Source organism: Leuciscus leuciscus, assembly GCF_965113295.1.
Source record: "Leuciscus leuciscus genome assembly, chromosome: 14".
Lineage (NCBI taxonomy): Eukaryota > Metazoa > Chordata > Actinopteri > Cypriniformes > Leuciscidae > Leuciscus > Leuciscus leuciscus.
This window is the reverse complement of record NC_138738.1, coordinates 10,847,325-10,861,128: the sequence shown is the minus strand read 5'-3', so window position 1 is coordinate 10,861,128 and position 13,804 is coordinate 10,847,325. Positions and strand designations below refer to the sequence as shown.

The following is a 13,804-nucleotide window of genomic DNA, read 5'->3' as shown; positions in this document are numbered from 1 at the left end:
GTTCAGTCAGCACACAACGGGTTACGGGTCAGGGTGTCTACTAGGACACTGTGTTCTCATCAGCGCGAGCTACAGTACACAGCCGGAACATTGTGTTACTTTGTGGACAGTTTCCAAGGCCTGCCCTTAATTTTTACACTACATTGCCCTCCCCCGCGTTTACTCCTCCTCCTGTAGTCTCATTTCATTTCCCCTGTCCAAATGTCTCGTAGAGGCGTATCGTGTTGATGATTATTGGTGTGGAGAAGTGTAAAACACTGTCGGTAGAACATCTAGTACTCTTGCGCTGAGAGGGCGGGCTTATTCCTCTTTAAGCCGCTAGGCACAGGTTGTATTCGCCGGTAAGACTGAAGTTGCATACGGACGGATATATGGTCAAACACATGAAAGCAACGGGCAACAAAAGGCAAATATTGTAAGTCTAGATTTCATGCTTGTTTCGTTTCTTTATCCATCACATTGACTATCTTTTATACTTAAGACAGCTTTCTATGGTGACTACAATAGGAGAAGCGTATAGTTTTCTCATTGTGCTATGCTTTTTCTCCTAAAATCAAGTCAAATATCGCATTGTGGACTTATATTGTAAAAATAAAATGAATGGATAAATACTAATGCTGGAAAGAAAACTGAAGCTATAATATAATTTGCATATTGCAATGTGTTTAGCAGCCTGTAGTTGCGTGTGAGATGTATGGAGCTAACTGAGAGGAAACGAGGCTCCACTTTTCATTTCTGGTGCGAGAGAATTCATTGAATTTATATTTCTTTATTTTATATACACACTTTTGCTTACTATTTATCAGAGACTCTTTCTCATGAATCCATCAAAGCCACAAAGTTTGTCTCAGAAAATGAGAAATAGACCTATGCTTATGGATTGAAAATGTTTTCTACCTTTCCCTTTTTTTACTTTGAGATGTGATTTTTCATATTTTTGTAAATTATGTCATTTCATGTCCCCTACTAACCGTTATACCTACTATCACTGACCAGACACGGCTCAGAACTTGGTTACGCTGCTCTGCTTCAACCATATTTTCATAGAATCTGTTTTGATTATAACTCGTTTTTTTATTGTAAGTGGCAAGTTGATTTTTGTGGCTTTAACAAGCATATAAAATCCCTTGTGTTGTGGCATAACCACGTATTTAGGTCTGGGAGGACCAAATATGATGATTTTAGAATTGACCAGAATGAACCAGTTAACCATCATGTGAACATTGGGGTTAGATTAATTTCCTTCATTGTCTACGTGGGTCACACCCTTGATTTCAGTGTCAGAGATGTTTTCAAGAGTTGAAAACCCACCATTCTCTACAGATAATTCAATTTTAATGTTTACGACAATGTGTATGTCATCAGTACAGAAAGAGTCAGGGTGTCTGACAAGGTGATTAACCAGGAATCTGTGAGTGCATGGTGTGCTTGAATGTGGACGGTATGTTCAAGGATGGAATGAGTCAACTGTCTCTGAAAGCTCATCTTTGTAACAGGAATGCCTGTTGCAATCTCCCCACACTGCGGACATCTGAGACGGAGCTCCAATAAGAGCTTAGAAAAGTCACACCACCTTTAATTAGTCGATCACTGGAGAGAAAGACTTAAGGACAGTTGGCTGGAAAAGCATGAAGAAATAGCAAGGAATAGAGACAAACACAGTTAGACAAACAGACAATGACAGACCAGTATGAATTGAGATAAAGACAGATGAGTAATCAAATGAGTGGTCAGTGAATAAAACAGGCACACAAAGTTAATAAATGCTACAATTAGTGAAGTACAGTACACAACATCAGGCTTTTAATGCAAGTGCACGTCATCTTTACGTTTTAAAGCTGATTTTTAAGTAAGATCTATTAGAGGAACTTCATAACATTTGATTCCAAGAAAGATTTTTAGAAGCACTCAGTTGTTAGAATTTAGGATCAGAATTTAGTTAAATTTGTTAACATATAAAGCAGAAAAAACACCAACAAAACCAGAGACGTTTTTACTTTGCATTTTTTTTGTAGTTAGATGTTTAACAACATCAAATTTGTATGTTAATTCTGTTTCAATTACAGTGAAAAGGCTCCCAGCGCTGTTTAATCAAATTGCAATTGTATTTGTGTTCACGACCTTCATCTTGGGTTTTTAGACTAACTTGTGCTCAAAGAATGATACATTTCCACAGCAATGCTGTTAACCAGGATGGCAGCCGACTATTTCTGTAGATGCGTCACATAGCCTGGACTCTTAATTTTCACTCTGCCATATTCCCTTTCCAAGACATAAACCCTAAACTCACATGCAGTGAGGTGAATATTTATGATGAATATATTATACTTTCAATGCAAAAAATATGTTAGTTACAATGATCAGTTTGGCACAGAGCTGTCTGCTTTCAAGTTAAGTCCCTGACACAATAGACATGGATATTTCTGTTGTGGTCTTCAGTTAGGTATGTGCTGCTATATTTGCTCTGATGCATTAATATAACTTTTCTTGATATGTATACATTTCCTGTAACCTTCAGTGTTTTGTATATAGTAACAAAAGGAAGGTCTTGGATTGAGAGCCTTGAGTCATTGTAGTATCTCATCGCCTCAAGTAACGTGGACCGGACTGAATGTTCCCTTCTCCGTTCTGTTTTCTTCCCGTGCCTTTTTACTAAGTTTACTGACATAAATCTCACAAGACATCCTTCTCTAGAATCTGAACTTGTTCCAGGAACATAGAATAAAAGGAACATAGTGTTTCGTCGTACACGTTCACGAGATTTAGTGTACACTCAAATAAAATACCTCAAAAACTCTTTACACACACACACACACACACACACACACACACACACACACACACACACACACACACACACACACACACACACACACACACACACACACACACACACACACACACACACACACACACACACACACACACACACACACACACACACACACACACACACACACAGGGACCAACTAACACATTTTCTAGGAAGAAAAACAGTTATGGCAATCTTGTGAAAAATGTCACAAACACAACGATACAAGCATATGTGCACACTCACATTTGATTTGCATGTACAGTATACAGTATTTGAGCTCGTTCTATATTAACCTTTGAGACGTTATAATGTCTAAATCGTTTTTTTAGGTTTGATAAAAAAAAAAAAAAAAATGCCAGCATCACATAAGAACGATTACTACATATTTTTGTATGAAAATACCCCAAATGCAAACATTTGAATTTGTCTGAAGATAGCAGTGCCTTATAATATTTGTTTAAGATAAAAAAAGTCAAATATTGTATGTTTGTTGTTTTTAGGGGAACACAGGTATGTACGAGTGGCGAGATGTCATCTTTAGAGGATATCTTTTCCACTAACCAGTGCCCAACTGCTGTCTTTACCTCCCAAGGCACAGATGTCACTCTAAACGGTGACCGTGGAGTATGTAAGGTAATCCAGTCATTACTGACTCTGTATCACAGCTGTTAGTTTACAATTTCTGTAGTCAGTAACAATACAGTGGGGTCAAAATGTTTGCAACCACAGTAAAAAAAAAAAAAAAAAACTTTTATTTTTCACTTTTTTATAATGTAATATAGCATTTTCCATTAAACAATATTCAGGATTATTAAATTCAGGATGTCTTCAGAAAGTTCATAAGAACATTGTGCAATTATTTTCTTTAACATTCTCTTTATTTACAGGTTTAAAGAAAAGTTTCAATGTGGACATTTAGACCTCACTGTATGTTGAATGTAACATACATTTCAAACAACAGAGTCTGCTAAAGTAATATTGTGATCATTTTGTGTGCTTGTGCTGTTGATTCAAGGAGCATAAGGTTTTATTGAGATAAATCTGTTGAGCGTTAGTTTGAATCTGCTATTTTCTTCAGATTCAGAATGATCTGGTGTTAAAGAGTTAGTTTACCCAAAAAATTCAATTCTGTCATCATTTACTCAAGTCAAGTCAAGTCAAGTATATTTGTATTGCGCTTTTCACAATACAGATTGTATCAAAGCAGCTTCACAGTATTAAATTAAAATAATACAACAAAGTTTGTTTCAAGAGGAATTTATTGATTGATAAAATTAAATTAAATATCCCCAACTGAGCAAGCCAAAGGCAACAGTGGCAAGGAACAGAAAAACTCCATCAGGTGACCTAATGGAGAAAAAAAAAAAACCTTGGGAGAACCCAGGCTCAGTCGGGGGCCAGTTCTCCTCTGGCATTTATGAGCTACAGGCCGGATTGTAGTTTGAACTGTAAGATTATATGAATGCCTGGCTGAAGAGATGCGACTTTAATCTAGTTTTAAACTGGGAGAGCGAGTCTGAGCAACGAACAGTATCAGGAAGACTATTCCAGAGTTTTGGAGCCAAATGTGAAAACGCTCTCCCTCCTTTGGTGGTTCTGAATATCCTAGGTATGACCAAAAGCCTTGAATTTAGTGATCTTAAAGAGCGCGATGGATTATAGGGCGATAGAAGATCCGTTAAATAGACTGGAGCTAAGCCGTTTAGGGCTTTATAAGTCAGTAGCAATACCTTGTAATTAATACGGAACTTTATAGGTAACCAATGCAGTGATGATAAAATTGGTGTTATATGATCATATTTTCTTGATCTCGTAAGAACTCTAGCGGTGGCATTTTGGACTAACTGTAGCTTGTTTATTGAGGATGCAGGACAACCAGCTAATAAAGCATTACAGTAATCCAGTCTCGAGGTCATGAATGCATCAACGAACTTTTCTGCATCAGAAACTGATAGCATATTACGTAGCTTAGCAATGTTTCTAAGGTGGAAAAAGGCTGTTTTTCACAGCAACTCACCCTCAACAACTCACCCTCATGTTGTTCCAAAACCATAAGACTTTGGTTCATCTTTGGAACACAAATGAAAATATTTTAAATGAAATCTGAGCGATTCTTTGTTCCTCCATTGACAGCTACTCAACTGTAAATTTGACGCTTCAAAAAGTTCACAAAGAGATCGTAAAAAACGAATCCATTTGAATTGAGCGGTTTAGTCCAAATTTTCTGAAGAGACACAATCACTTTATATGATGAACTGATTTAATTAAGACTTTTATTTACATATAAACATTGATCAGTCAACATAAACAGAAGCTCAACCAACCGGGCTTGTCGCGCGAGAACAAACCTCTTGCTGAAGCTCAAACGTGATGCGTAACACATGAGAATGAACCTCATTGGTTCTTGCAGAAGCTCAAACGTGATGCGTAACACACAAGAATGAACCTCATTGTTTTTCACACGTCAAGCAAACATGCTTGAGCTTCCGTTTACCACAACTGATGTGTGCGGTGATGAATGTTTATATGTGAATAAAAGACTAAAAATAAAGCAATCATGTTTCTTCAGAAAATTTGGACTAACCCTTTCATTTAAAATAAATATGAAGTAGTGTAAGGATGGATTGTTCACTTTTTTCTCCCATACATCTCTCTACAGATTGTGAAACGGCATGGCGTGGAGGGGGAAATGCCAATGATTGGGGACAAGGTGTTTGTCCACTACACAGGCAGACTCCTCAATGGAAAGAAGTTTGACTCCAGTCTAGACCGCAAGGAGCCTTTTGTTTTCAGTGTGGGAAAAGGTAATAGATTTCATAGATTTATTTTACATATATATCTTTTTTTCATATTTAAATTTTTTTATTCAAAATGAATGTGTTTTTATTTAAACAAATACTGTGTTGCAAGATAAAAATGTATTCTTTAATGAAAGAAATCCATTGTGACAAATGGATAAGCAGATACATCATTATATGTGCTATGCTATTATATGTATATCAGCATGTACATTAATTATAATATTGGCCATTGTTTAGTGTGCAATTATTTGGCTCAACTTAATGCAGTTGTGGACAGTTCCACGCATTGCATTTTGATAGATTTGCTAACCTTAAATTAAACAATAGTGTAATTGCAAACATAGAAACATATTCATCATATACCCATCTGCTAAGCAGAACTCCACTCTTCCCCACATAAGAGAAACTCTTTTAAATATCAACAGAAATAATATAAATATTTTGTTTTATCTCACACCCCCCCCCCCCCCCCCCAACACACAGAAATATACTTAATTTAAATCTAAAATCATCTGCCAGTTACAGCAACAAAACATACAGTATATAAATTATTAATGTAGTCCCACACAAATAAGTAAGCTTTTATTTTGCACTTTAAATCAACTACAACTACAAATTAAGTTCAAGAATTGGGCTGTACTAGTTCATTTTGAAATAAATGAAGAAAGCTGTAAATCAAATATAATTTGTACGTTTTGTAATAGATGACATAATGTTTATTAAAAAAGAAAATCTAATCTAAATGTCTCATTTGTATTTTTTTATGTATGAGTTGCACATACAAATAGTTTGTATTACATTGACATGTCGATGATTCGTTAGTACTCTGTCATTAGTGTTTGTTAAATGGAACAGTCATGGAACTTGCCAATTTCACTCAACATTTCTCACTTAAGAGCAGGGCTGAAATTCCTGTTTAATTATATTTGCGGTTTAAGGGGTGTAATTACTGGTGTTGTTTAGGCGTGTGGTGCCTCCCTTATTATCTGCTGCTACAGACAATTTGTCATAAAGATATTAACATAAATGATTTGCTATGAAAATGAGCCACAAACCAATTTTTTGTTCAGTTTTTGAAATTAAAATACTGCACTATTCAGTGTTTTTCAGTATTTGTGGACTATGAAGTTTTACTTATTAAATATTTATTTATAATAAGTAATATAAATAAAACAAAGATATATAAAAAATAAGAAGTATTTACGGTTACACTTTATTTTAAGGTGTCTGTGTTACAGTGTAAGTGTACATTTAAGTACTGAGTAAAATAATAATGTACTTACTATAGGGTTAGGATTGGGGTTTGATTTAGGGTTAGTTGCATTATGCATAATTTATAGTTATTACTGCTGTAACTACATAGAACGTGTAACAAGGACACTGTAAAATAAAGTGTCACCGCATTTTAATTATAAAGTTATTTAAGTTACTTATATTTATCTTATAATGGCAAAACATTTACAATAGTATTGAATTCATAAGTAGTGTCTGGTTAATTCACACAGGTCAGGTCATCAAGGCGTTGGATATTGGTGTGTGTTCCATGCAGAAAGGAGAGGTGTGCCTGATGCTCTGTAAGCCTGAATATGCGTACGGTTCAGCTGGCTGCCCACCAAAGGTTCCTCCCAATGCCACACTTGTGTTTGAGGTAGGAACATCAAGCACTTAAAGTGTAACTTCAACGATTTTTTAACCCGCTTTGTTTTGTCGGGGTCGGGGTCGGCAGAGGGTTATTAACAGAACAGTTATTAAGGGTAGGTTTATCACTGAAAAATGTTTCATACTTTGTCTACTTTTTAAACAGCATTACTAAAAGTGAAACACTATGGCAACAGCTTACTTACCTGTACGGTACGGCATTTTGCTTCGGGCAGAACTGACAGAACAGCAGTTTATTTCATTTGGCATAAAACACTGTGTTTGTAGTCATCCAGATTGAAATGTTAACTACGAATACTTTAGACTACAAACACTTCAGATTTCCCGTCACGGCGTTCTCTCCATTTTTAAGATTCTTTGCAGCCTTTAGCCACTGCTTACAACTCATTGGAAACTGAAAGTAACTCACTCCCGCTAAACCTTTCGAATTCTTGCATCCGGGAACAATACAAGTCGACACCATTATGACCAAAAGTTTACCAAGGAGTATTTCCTACTAAAGCAAGGCAGTATTTGACTCTGGTAAGCGTATGCAACAGCAGACTGGTGGGAGTGGCCTTGTGCATTATGGGTGTTGAAAATTTTCTAACTATTTGGCAAAAGGGAAGACAACAGCTTTTTTTCTCTGTTTTCTCTAGTCAGGTAGCACTGATTTCACTTTTTTTTTTTGCATTTCTACTGCATAGGCAGCCAAGTTTTATTGAAAGCCAGCTGTGAAGTACAGCGGTGAAGAAACTTAAAATTCATGGATAATTTTTTTTAATATCTTAGAGAGTTTGTAGAGAATGCATTATTGGTGTTTCTTCTTCAGCCCTGGATACTTCTGGCTCTGTGGACATTTAGAAAGTGTTTTTTTATGTGACTTTCATGTAACAAAAAGTTGAAATGTGGTATTTTTATTAAAAATCATCCCCATGGACATAAAATTGCCTGAAGTTGAAGAAACACATGGTTATATTTGTCTCAAAGTGGTGTATACAATGATCCAAAACACAAAAGGCCTCTTTTGGTCTGTTACATTTAAAAGTACAAATGGTTCTAATTCCCACAATTAGATTGAGCTGCTGAGCTTCAGAGGGGAGAAGATTACAGAAGATGGCGGGATCATGAAGAGAATAAAGGTCAAAGGTGAAGGCTATAACAGTCCTAATGAAGGGGCCACAGTCCATGGTAAGTCTGAGAATTATGAATATTCGTAATATGGTTGTAATTGTTTGACGATGCGTTTGGATACAATATTAATTTGGATTACAATTCTGTTTGGTTTCTGTGCCTTAGTACACTTGGAGGGGTGGTGTGGAGGTCGATTATTTGAGTCTCGGGATGTCACCTTTGTTGTGGGTGAATCAGAGGACGTGGGTGTTCCTTTAGGAGTGGACAGGGCCATGGAGAAAATCCAAAAGGGCGAATGCTGTTTATTATACTTAAAGCCCAAGTAAGAATTGCCATTCTGTTCAGATTTTTTAATATTTACTAAATATTTAATTTTTTATTAAGAGCTGGATTATTTGTTATATATATGGTATATACTGTTTGGCAAATACAGTTTATGTAATATAATATAATATAATATAACTATCACCATCTTAACTCAGTCTGTGTTATGCTTTCAGGTACGGTTATGGCAAAGAGGGTAAAAAAGAATATGACGTTGGATCAAATGCAGAACTACTATATGAAGTGACACTGAAGGACTTTGAAAAGGTGAGATATTTCATTTTAGACCCATAGTATTTAGTAAAAGCTTTCTGAATGATCCCAAAGCTCAATGAATGATAGAATGATCATATACAGTAGGGCCGCAAAAAAAAAAACACACACAAAAAAAACATAAGTTGCCTTAATTGCATTATATATTTTTTATAAGTAAAAGAAAAAAATTATAAAGTATATAAAATATATAAAAAAAGTATTTAATCATTGTTTTATCGCATTAATACGTAATATAATAAACAGGATTAGCCAGGTTAAAAATTAAGTTTTCAAACATGTGTATCTTTAAAAAAGGAGTGGAAAATCCCAGAATACAATTAAAGTGTGCCCTCTAATGGTCATAGACAGAACTGACAGAAAACCTAAAAATACTACATTGACATTTCCTCATGTTTCAGGCCAAAGAATCCTGGGAAATGGACCTTAATGAGAAATTGGAACGTGCTGCTTTAGTCAAACAAAAAGGGACACACTATTTCAAGGTTCGTCTACACTTTTGTCTTTACTATATAGTTACATGCCTATTCTTGCCTACTGAGTTGCTTTTTATAGTATTAAAGACATGCATCCTGCATTTAGTAATTACTTTTATAATACTAAGTATTTAAAACTAATAATAATTGTTATTAATAAGATTCATATATATATATTATTCCAAACACTAAGAATTCAAGATGTTGTACATTTTTTTATTTGAGCTCAAATGCTTTCTACGATCATATTATGTTCTTGTTTTGATGGCAGCAGTCAGGTAATTGACATCCTTCTTTATACTGTGCATTCAGGCTGGACTGTACAACCATGCTGTAATTCAGTACCAGCAGATTGTAAACTGGTTAGAGATGGAGTGTGGCACAGAAAAGGAGCAGCAACAAGCCATCCAGTCTTTCCTCTTAGTGGCCCATCTGAATCTGGCTTTGTGCTGTCTGCGTTTGCGAGAGTATTCTCAAACAGTGGAGAACTGCAACAAGGTAGAGTAAGTTAACAGTGAACAAAAAATCATCTACAGTATGTCTCAAGTTTTTTTTTTCCTTACCGTGTCATACTGGTTTTCATTACTAGGTAATAGAGCTGGACCCAGAAAATGAGAAAGCTCTATATCGGAGAGGTGAAGCGCGTCTGTTGCGCAACGAGTTCAGCCTGGCCCTGGTAGACTTCAGGAAAGTTTTGCAAGTTAACTCCTTCAACCGCGCTGCCCGCAGTCAGATTGCCATCTGTCAGCGCAAGATTCATGAGCACCATGAGCGTGACAAGAAGATCTATGCAAACATGTTCCAGAGGTTTGCTGAACACGATGCTAAGGTATTACACTAGCCAGAAGGAAAAGTTTATTCTCGACAAATGAATTCACTCATGTTGCCGTTTTATGAAAGGCAGCATTAGGAAATGATTGATTCTTTATTTGAATAAACAATGCTCTTGGTTGTACTCAACAAAGTTAATCTCATTCAAAAAAACTAATTCTGCAGAGAGGACATAATCCTTGGGTAAAGCTAATTGACCTTTGGCAAAGTATTAGTCAAGTTAACGAATAAAATCAATGCGTTTCATGATGACTTGAAAGCAAAATAAATGCAGTATGACTTTTGTGCTACATACCAAGTCTTCCAAAGCCCTGCAATATTTTTGTGTGAGGTAAAGATTAAAATTTAATTTGTTAATGACTGAGAATCTTCCCCTTTTCTGTAGATTTATAAATCAGTGGTTCTCAAACATTTTGACTCGAAAACGTCCCATTGAACTGTATGTTCTTCAATAAAATGATTGTTATTGAGGTAAAAATAAAAATAAATTGTTTTAATATAGATAAGAGTTCGATTATTTTAGTGAATTACGGTAATAATAATATATTAATTTAAACTCTTAAATCATCCTGTGTCCCCCTTGGAAATGTGCTGAGCCCCCTGATTGAGAACCAGTGCTTTAAATGTAATTTGTGTATTTTGAAAATGTGCATATTCAGTTTTAGTTGTTTAGTCTTATTATATTTTTATTAATGTTTTAATTTAGCTTTTATTTATTTTAGTTTTCATGCTAAGTTTAGTTTAATTTTGTTATTTTGTTAAGTGTCATTTTGTCATTTTATTATTTTATTTTTTATATAGCTATTTATTATTTTATTTCAGTTTTAGTTTTTTCCAGTTAATAATTTTAGTGCTTCAACTTTCGGTTTATTGCCAAGGCAGCATTTCTAATTTAAGTTTAAGTTAATTAACTAATATTTATATTTCAGCTTTATATTTCAATTAACAGAAATGTTTTTAATAGTTTTAGTTTTAGATAATAACAACCCTGTTAAGCACATCTCAATTATTAATGAGAAAAACAATAACCCGTAATGTTCGTATTAAACCTATTTTAATGGTGTTTTGTGTGTGCCATTTTTGGAACGGTCCTTAATCAACATTCTGCATAGGAAAAAAATCATACCTGTTTGTAACAACATGATAGCAAGTAAATCATTTTTGGGCAAACTATCCTTTTAATAATTGCCATCTTTATTGTTTGAAGAAAATACTACTAATTTAGCATCTAAAAATGTTGTTTCTCTGTTTGTAGGTGGGCCGATTAAAAAGGAAGAAAGAAGAGAGTGGAATTTCAGATCAGAATAAACAGGGACTAAAGAGACCACGTCTCAGTCAGGACGGCTCCTAAAACTCCAGACACTATTCAGGAGGCTCAAGTAAGGAGGTCAGGCTGTGGGGATGGCTGGCTCGTCCTCCACTGCGTCATAAGATGGCAATGGGTTGGAGGCTTGGATGAGCCCTCTCTAAGCCTTGACCTCTGACCTCATCATCTCCCAGACTGAAAACAAATGCTGGGAAAGATTCTAATAATTAGGTTTAAGGATATTGAGGAGCTGCAAACCTTAATGCCATTCCTACAAGAACAGAAAACAAACATCAACAAAAACCAAAGCGCATAATTCTGTGACCACCTCTAAACCTCTACGGTGCACGCCTCAGCTCTCAAAAAGGCATTCATCCGCTGCATTAATGCGAAAGCATATGGTTTAATATTATATTGCATTATAGACTTGAATACAACCTAGTACCTTACCATGTACTGTAACTGTGCAGTATTCAGTGTAATTGCATTGACTTTGTGCATAATCAGATTAGGAGTTTAAGTTTGCAGTGGTGGGGTGTGTACTGGAGGCTTGATGTTTTTTGTATTATATTTGTATAAGTGTGTATGATATTTAGATGCAAGTGACCATAGTGGATAGCTGGACCTAAAAGTGCAATCCTCCCTTTGGAGAAAACCTATTTTGTGACTCTCCCAGCTGTATTCTTTGAGGAGTCACAGCAGGCCCACATTCACAAACACACTTTTGATACTTCTGAGAGACTTGTGCATGCTTCTTTACTGCATCCTGGGAACATCCTAGATTTGGGACTATATTTGAAATTATTAACAGGTTAGTTTCAACCTGAAACCCGGTAGATATACTTGTCTGAAGTTCAATAGCTATATTTTTGAGCTGAGTTTCCATTACAGTTTGAAGCTCAAATGCTTTTTAGGCAAATCTTTTGACAAGATAGGAATATTTCAAATAACTGTTCTCTTAAAACCCACTTGTTCATTTGATCAAATACTAACTAGTGTGGTTTGCATGTTTTTCAGTATGTTCCCCATGTTTCAGACAGTTTTAATAATATTAATAATGAACAGTTTGTTAACTTTTTTCTGTTTACCGTTTGATGCATTACAGCAGGCCTGTCAATAAATATTCAAAGAAAACTGCTCAACTTTCTTGTGTTTTTGTTGTCGTTTACACTCAATGTATGACTTTAGACTCGCATCTACACACTCAGATATAGAAGAGGCAAGTCTAAAATGAACACGCTATTCAGAAATACTGTGTTCACTACCATTCAAAAGTTAAGGGTCAGTACTATTTTATTTTTTTAAACAAATTAATACTTTTATTTAGCAAATTGATCAAAAACAGAGTGAAGACGGATATAAACAGATATAGATTTCTATTTCAAATAAATGCTGTTCTTTTGAATTTTCTATTCATCAAAGAATCCTGGAGAACCATGCATCCACAAATGTCTCTTGAGCACCAAATCAGCATTTTAAAATGATTTGATGAAGGATCATGTGACACTGAAGACTGGAGTAACAGCTTTGAATGAGGGGGAAAAATTCATTTTAAACTGCATTAAAAATAAATAAAAATAAAGTACTTTTTAATATTATTACTGTTTTTACTGTATTTTTTATCAGCCTCGGTGAGGATAAACTCTTTTTTGAGCAGGCCTATTTGTAGACGTTTAAGAGCCTGTTGTGTCGGTTGTGATTTACTGCAATATTGAGGTGTTCAGTTTTATTTTTATTTTAGAAAATAAACGTGATAAACTCCTCACAAATCAACTGTTTCTTGTTTTTCATTGGCATGCCTCTTAGGCGTTGAAGATGAACAGTACATCTTTTGAGCCTATACATACAGTATGAGTAAAATACTTAAGTACTGTTAAAATGAGATCCTCTTTTGCTCAAGTGGAATTGGAACTGTTGACTTGTAACTTGTAATTGAGTCATGTAAGGTATCTCTACATTTATTTAAGTATGGCTTTCAGGCACTCTTTACACCTCTGCTTTCCAGAGGCCTTTTGTCCAAGATTGGGGGAACTTTTACCCCACATTTTGTGTAAAAGTTCCCTCTAGATGCCTTTTACAATATATATGTTTTAATCAAAACAAAACTCTTGTACCATTTCCTGTAATATTCCTCTCCAGTAATATTCAATAAAAGTTGAATAGTTCATCATACATTTTGAAATGTAAATTTGTCTTACTCTTGTGG

At 35.2% G+C, this 13,804-nt stretch overlaps 1 protein-coding gene across 1 annotated transcript; it reads left to right on the top strand.

Annotated features, from left to right (window-relative positions):
- Positions 1–212: 212 nt before the first annotated feature.
- fkbp5 (FKBP prolyl isomerase 5) lies at positions 213–12,735 on the top strand. Its single transcript, XM_082137165.1, has 11 exons — positions 213–415; positions 3,316–3,448; positions 5,475–5,619; positions 7,122–7,264; positions 8,331–8,445; positions 8,554–8,710; positions 8,889–8,979; positions 9,387–9,470; positions 9,774–9,959; positions 10,051–10,290; positions 11,548–12,735. Exons 1-11 carry the CDS (start codon positions 372–374, stop codon positions 11,641–11,643), a joined length of 1,434 nt encoding a protein of 477 aa, XP_081993291.1. The 5' UTR covers positions 213–371; the 3' UTR covers positions 11,644–12,735.
- The last annotated feature ends 1,069 nt before the right edge of the window (positions 12,736–13,804 follow it).

Excerpts from the sequence above, each read along its gene's own strand:
- fkbp5 (XM_082137165.1), top strand. The coding sequence starts at position 372 with ATGGTCAAACACATGAAAGCAACGGGCAACAAAAGGCAAATATT. Across the intron at positions 7,265-8,330 it reads ATGCCACACTTGTGTTTGAG|ATTGAGCTGCTGAGCTTCAG; the intron begins GTAGGAACATCA and ends TCCCACAATTAG. Across the intron at positions 9,471-9,773 it reads AAGGGACACACTATTTCAAG|GCTGGACTGTACAACCATGC; the intron begins GTTCGTCTACAC and ends CTGTGCATTCAG.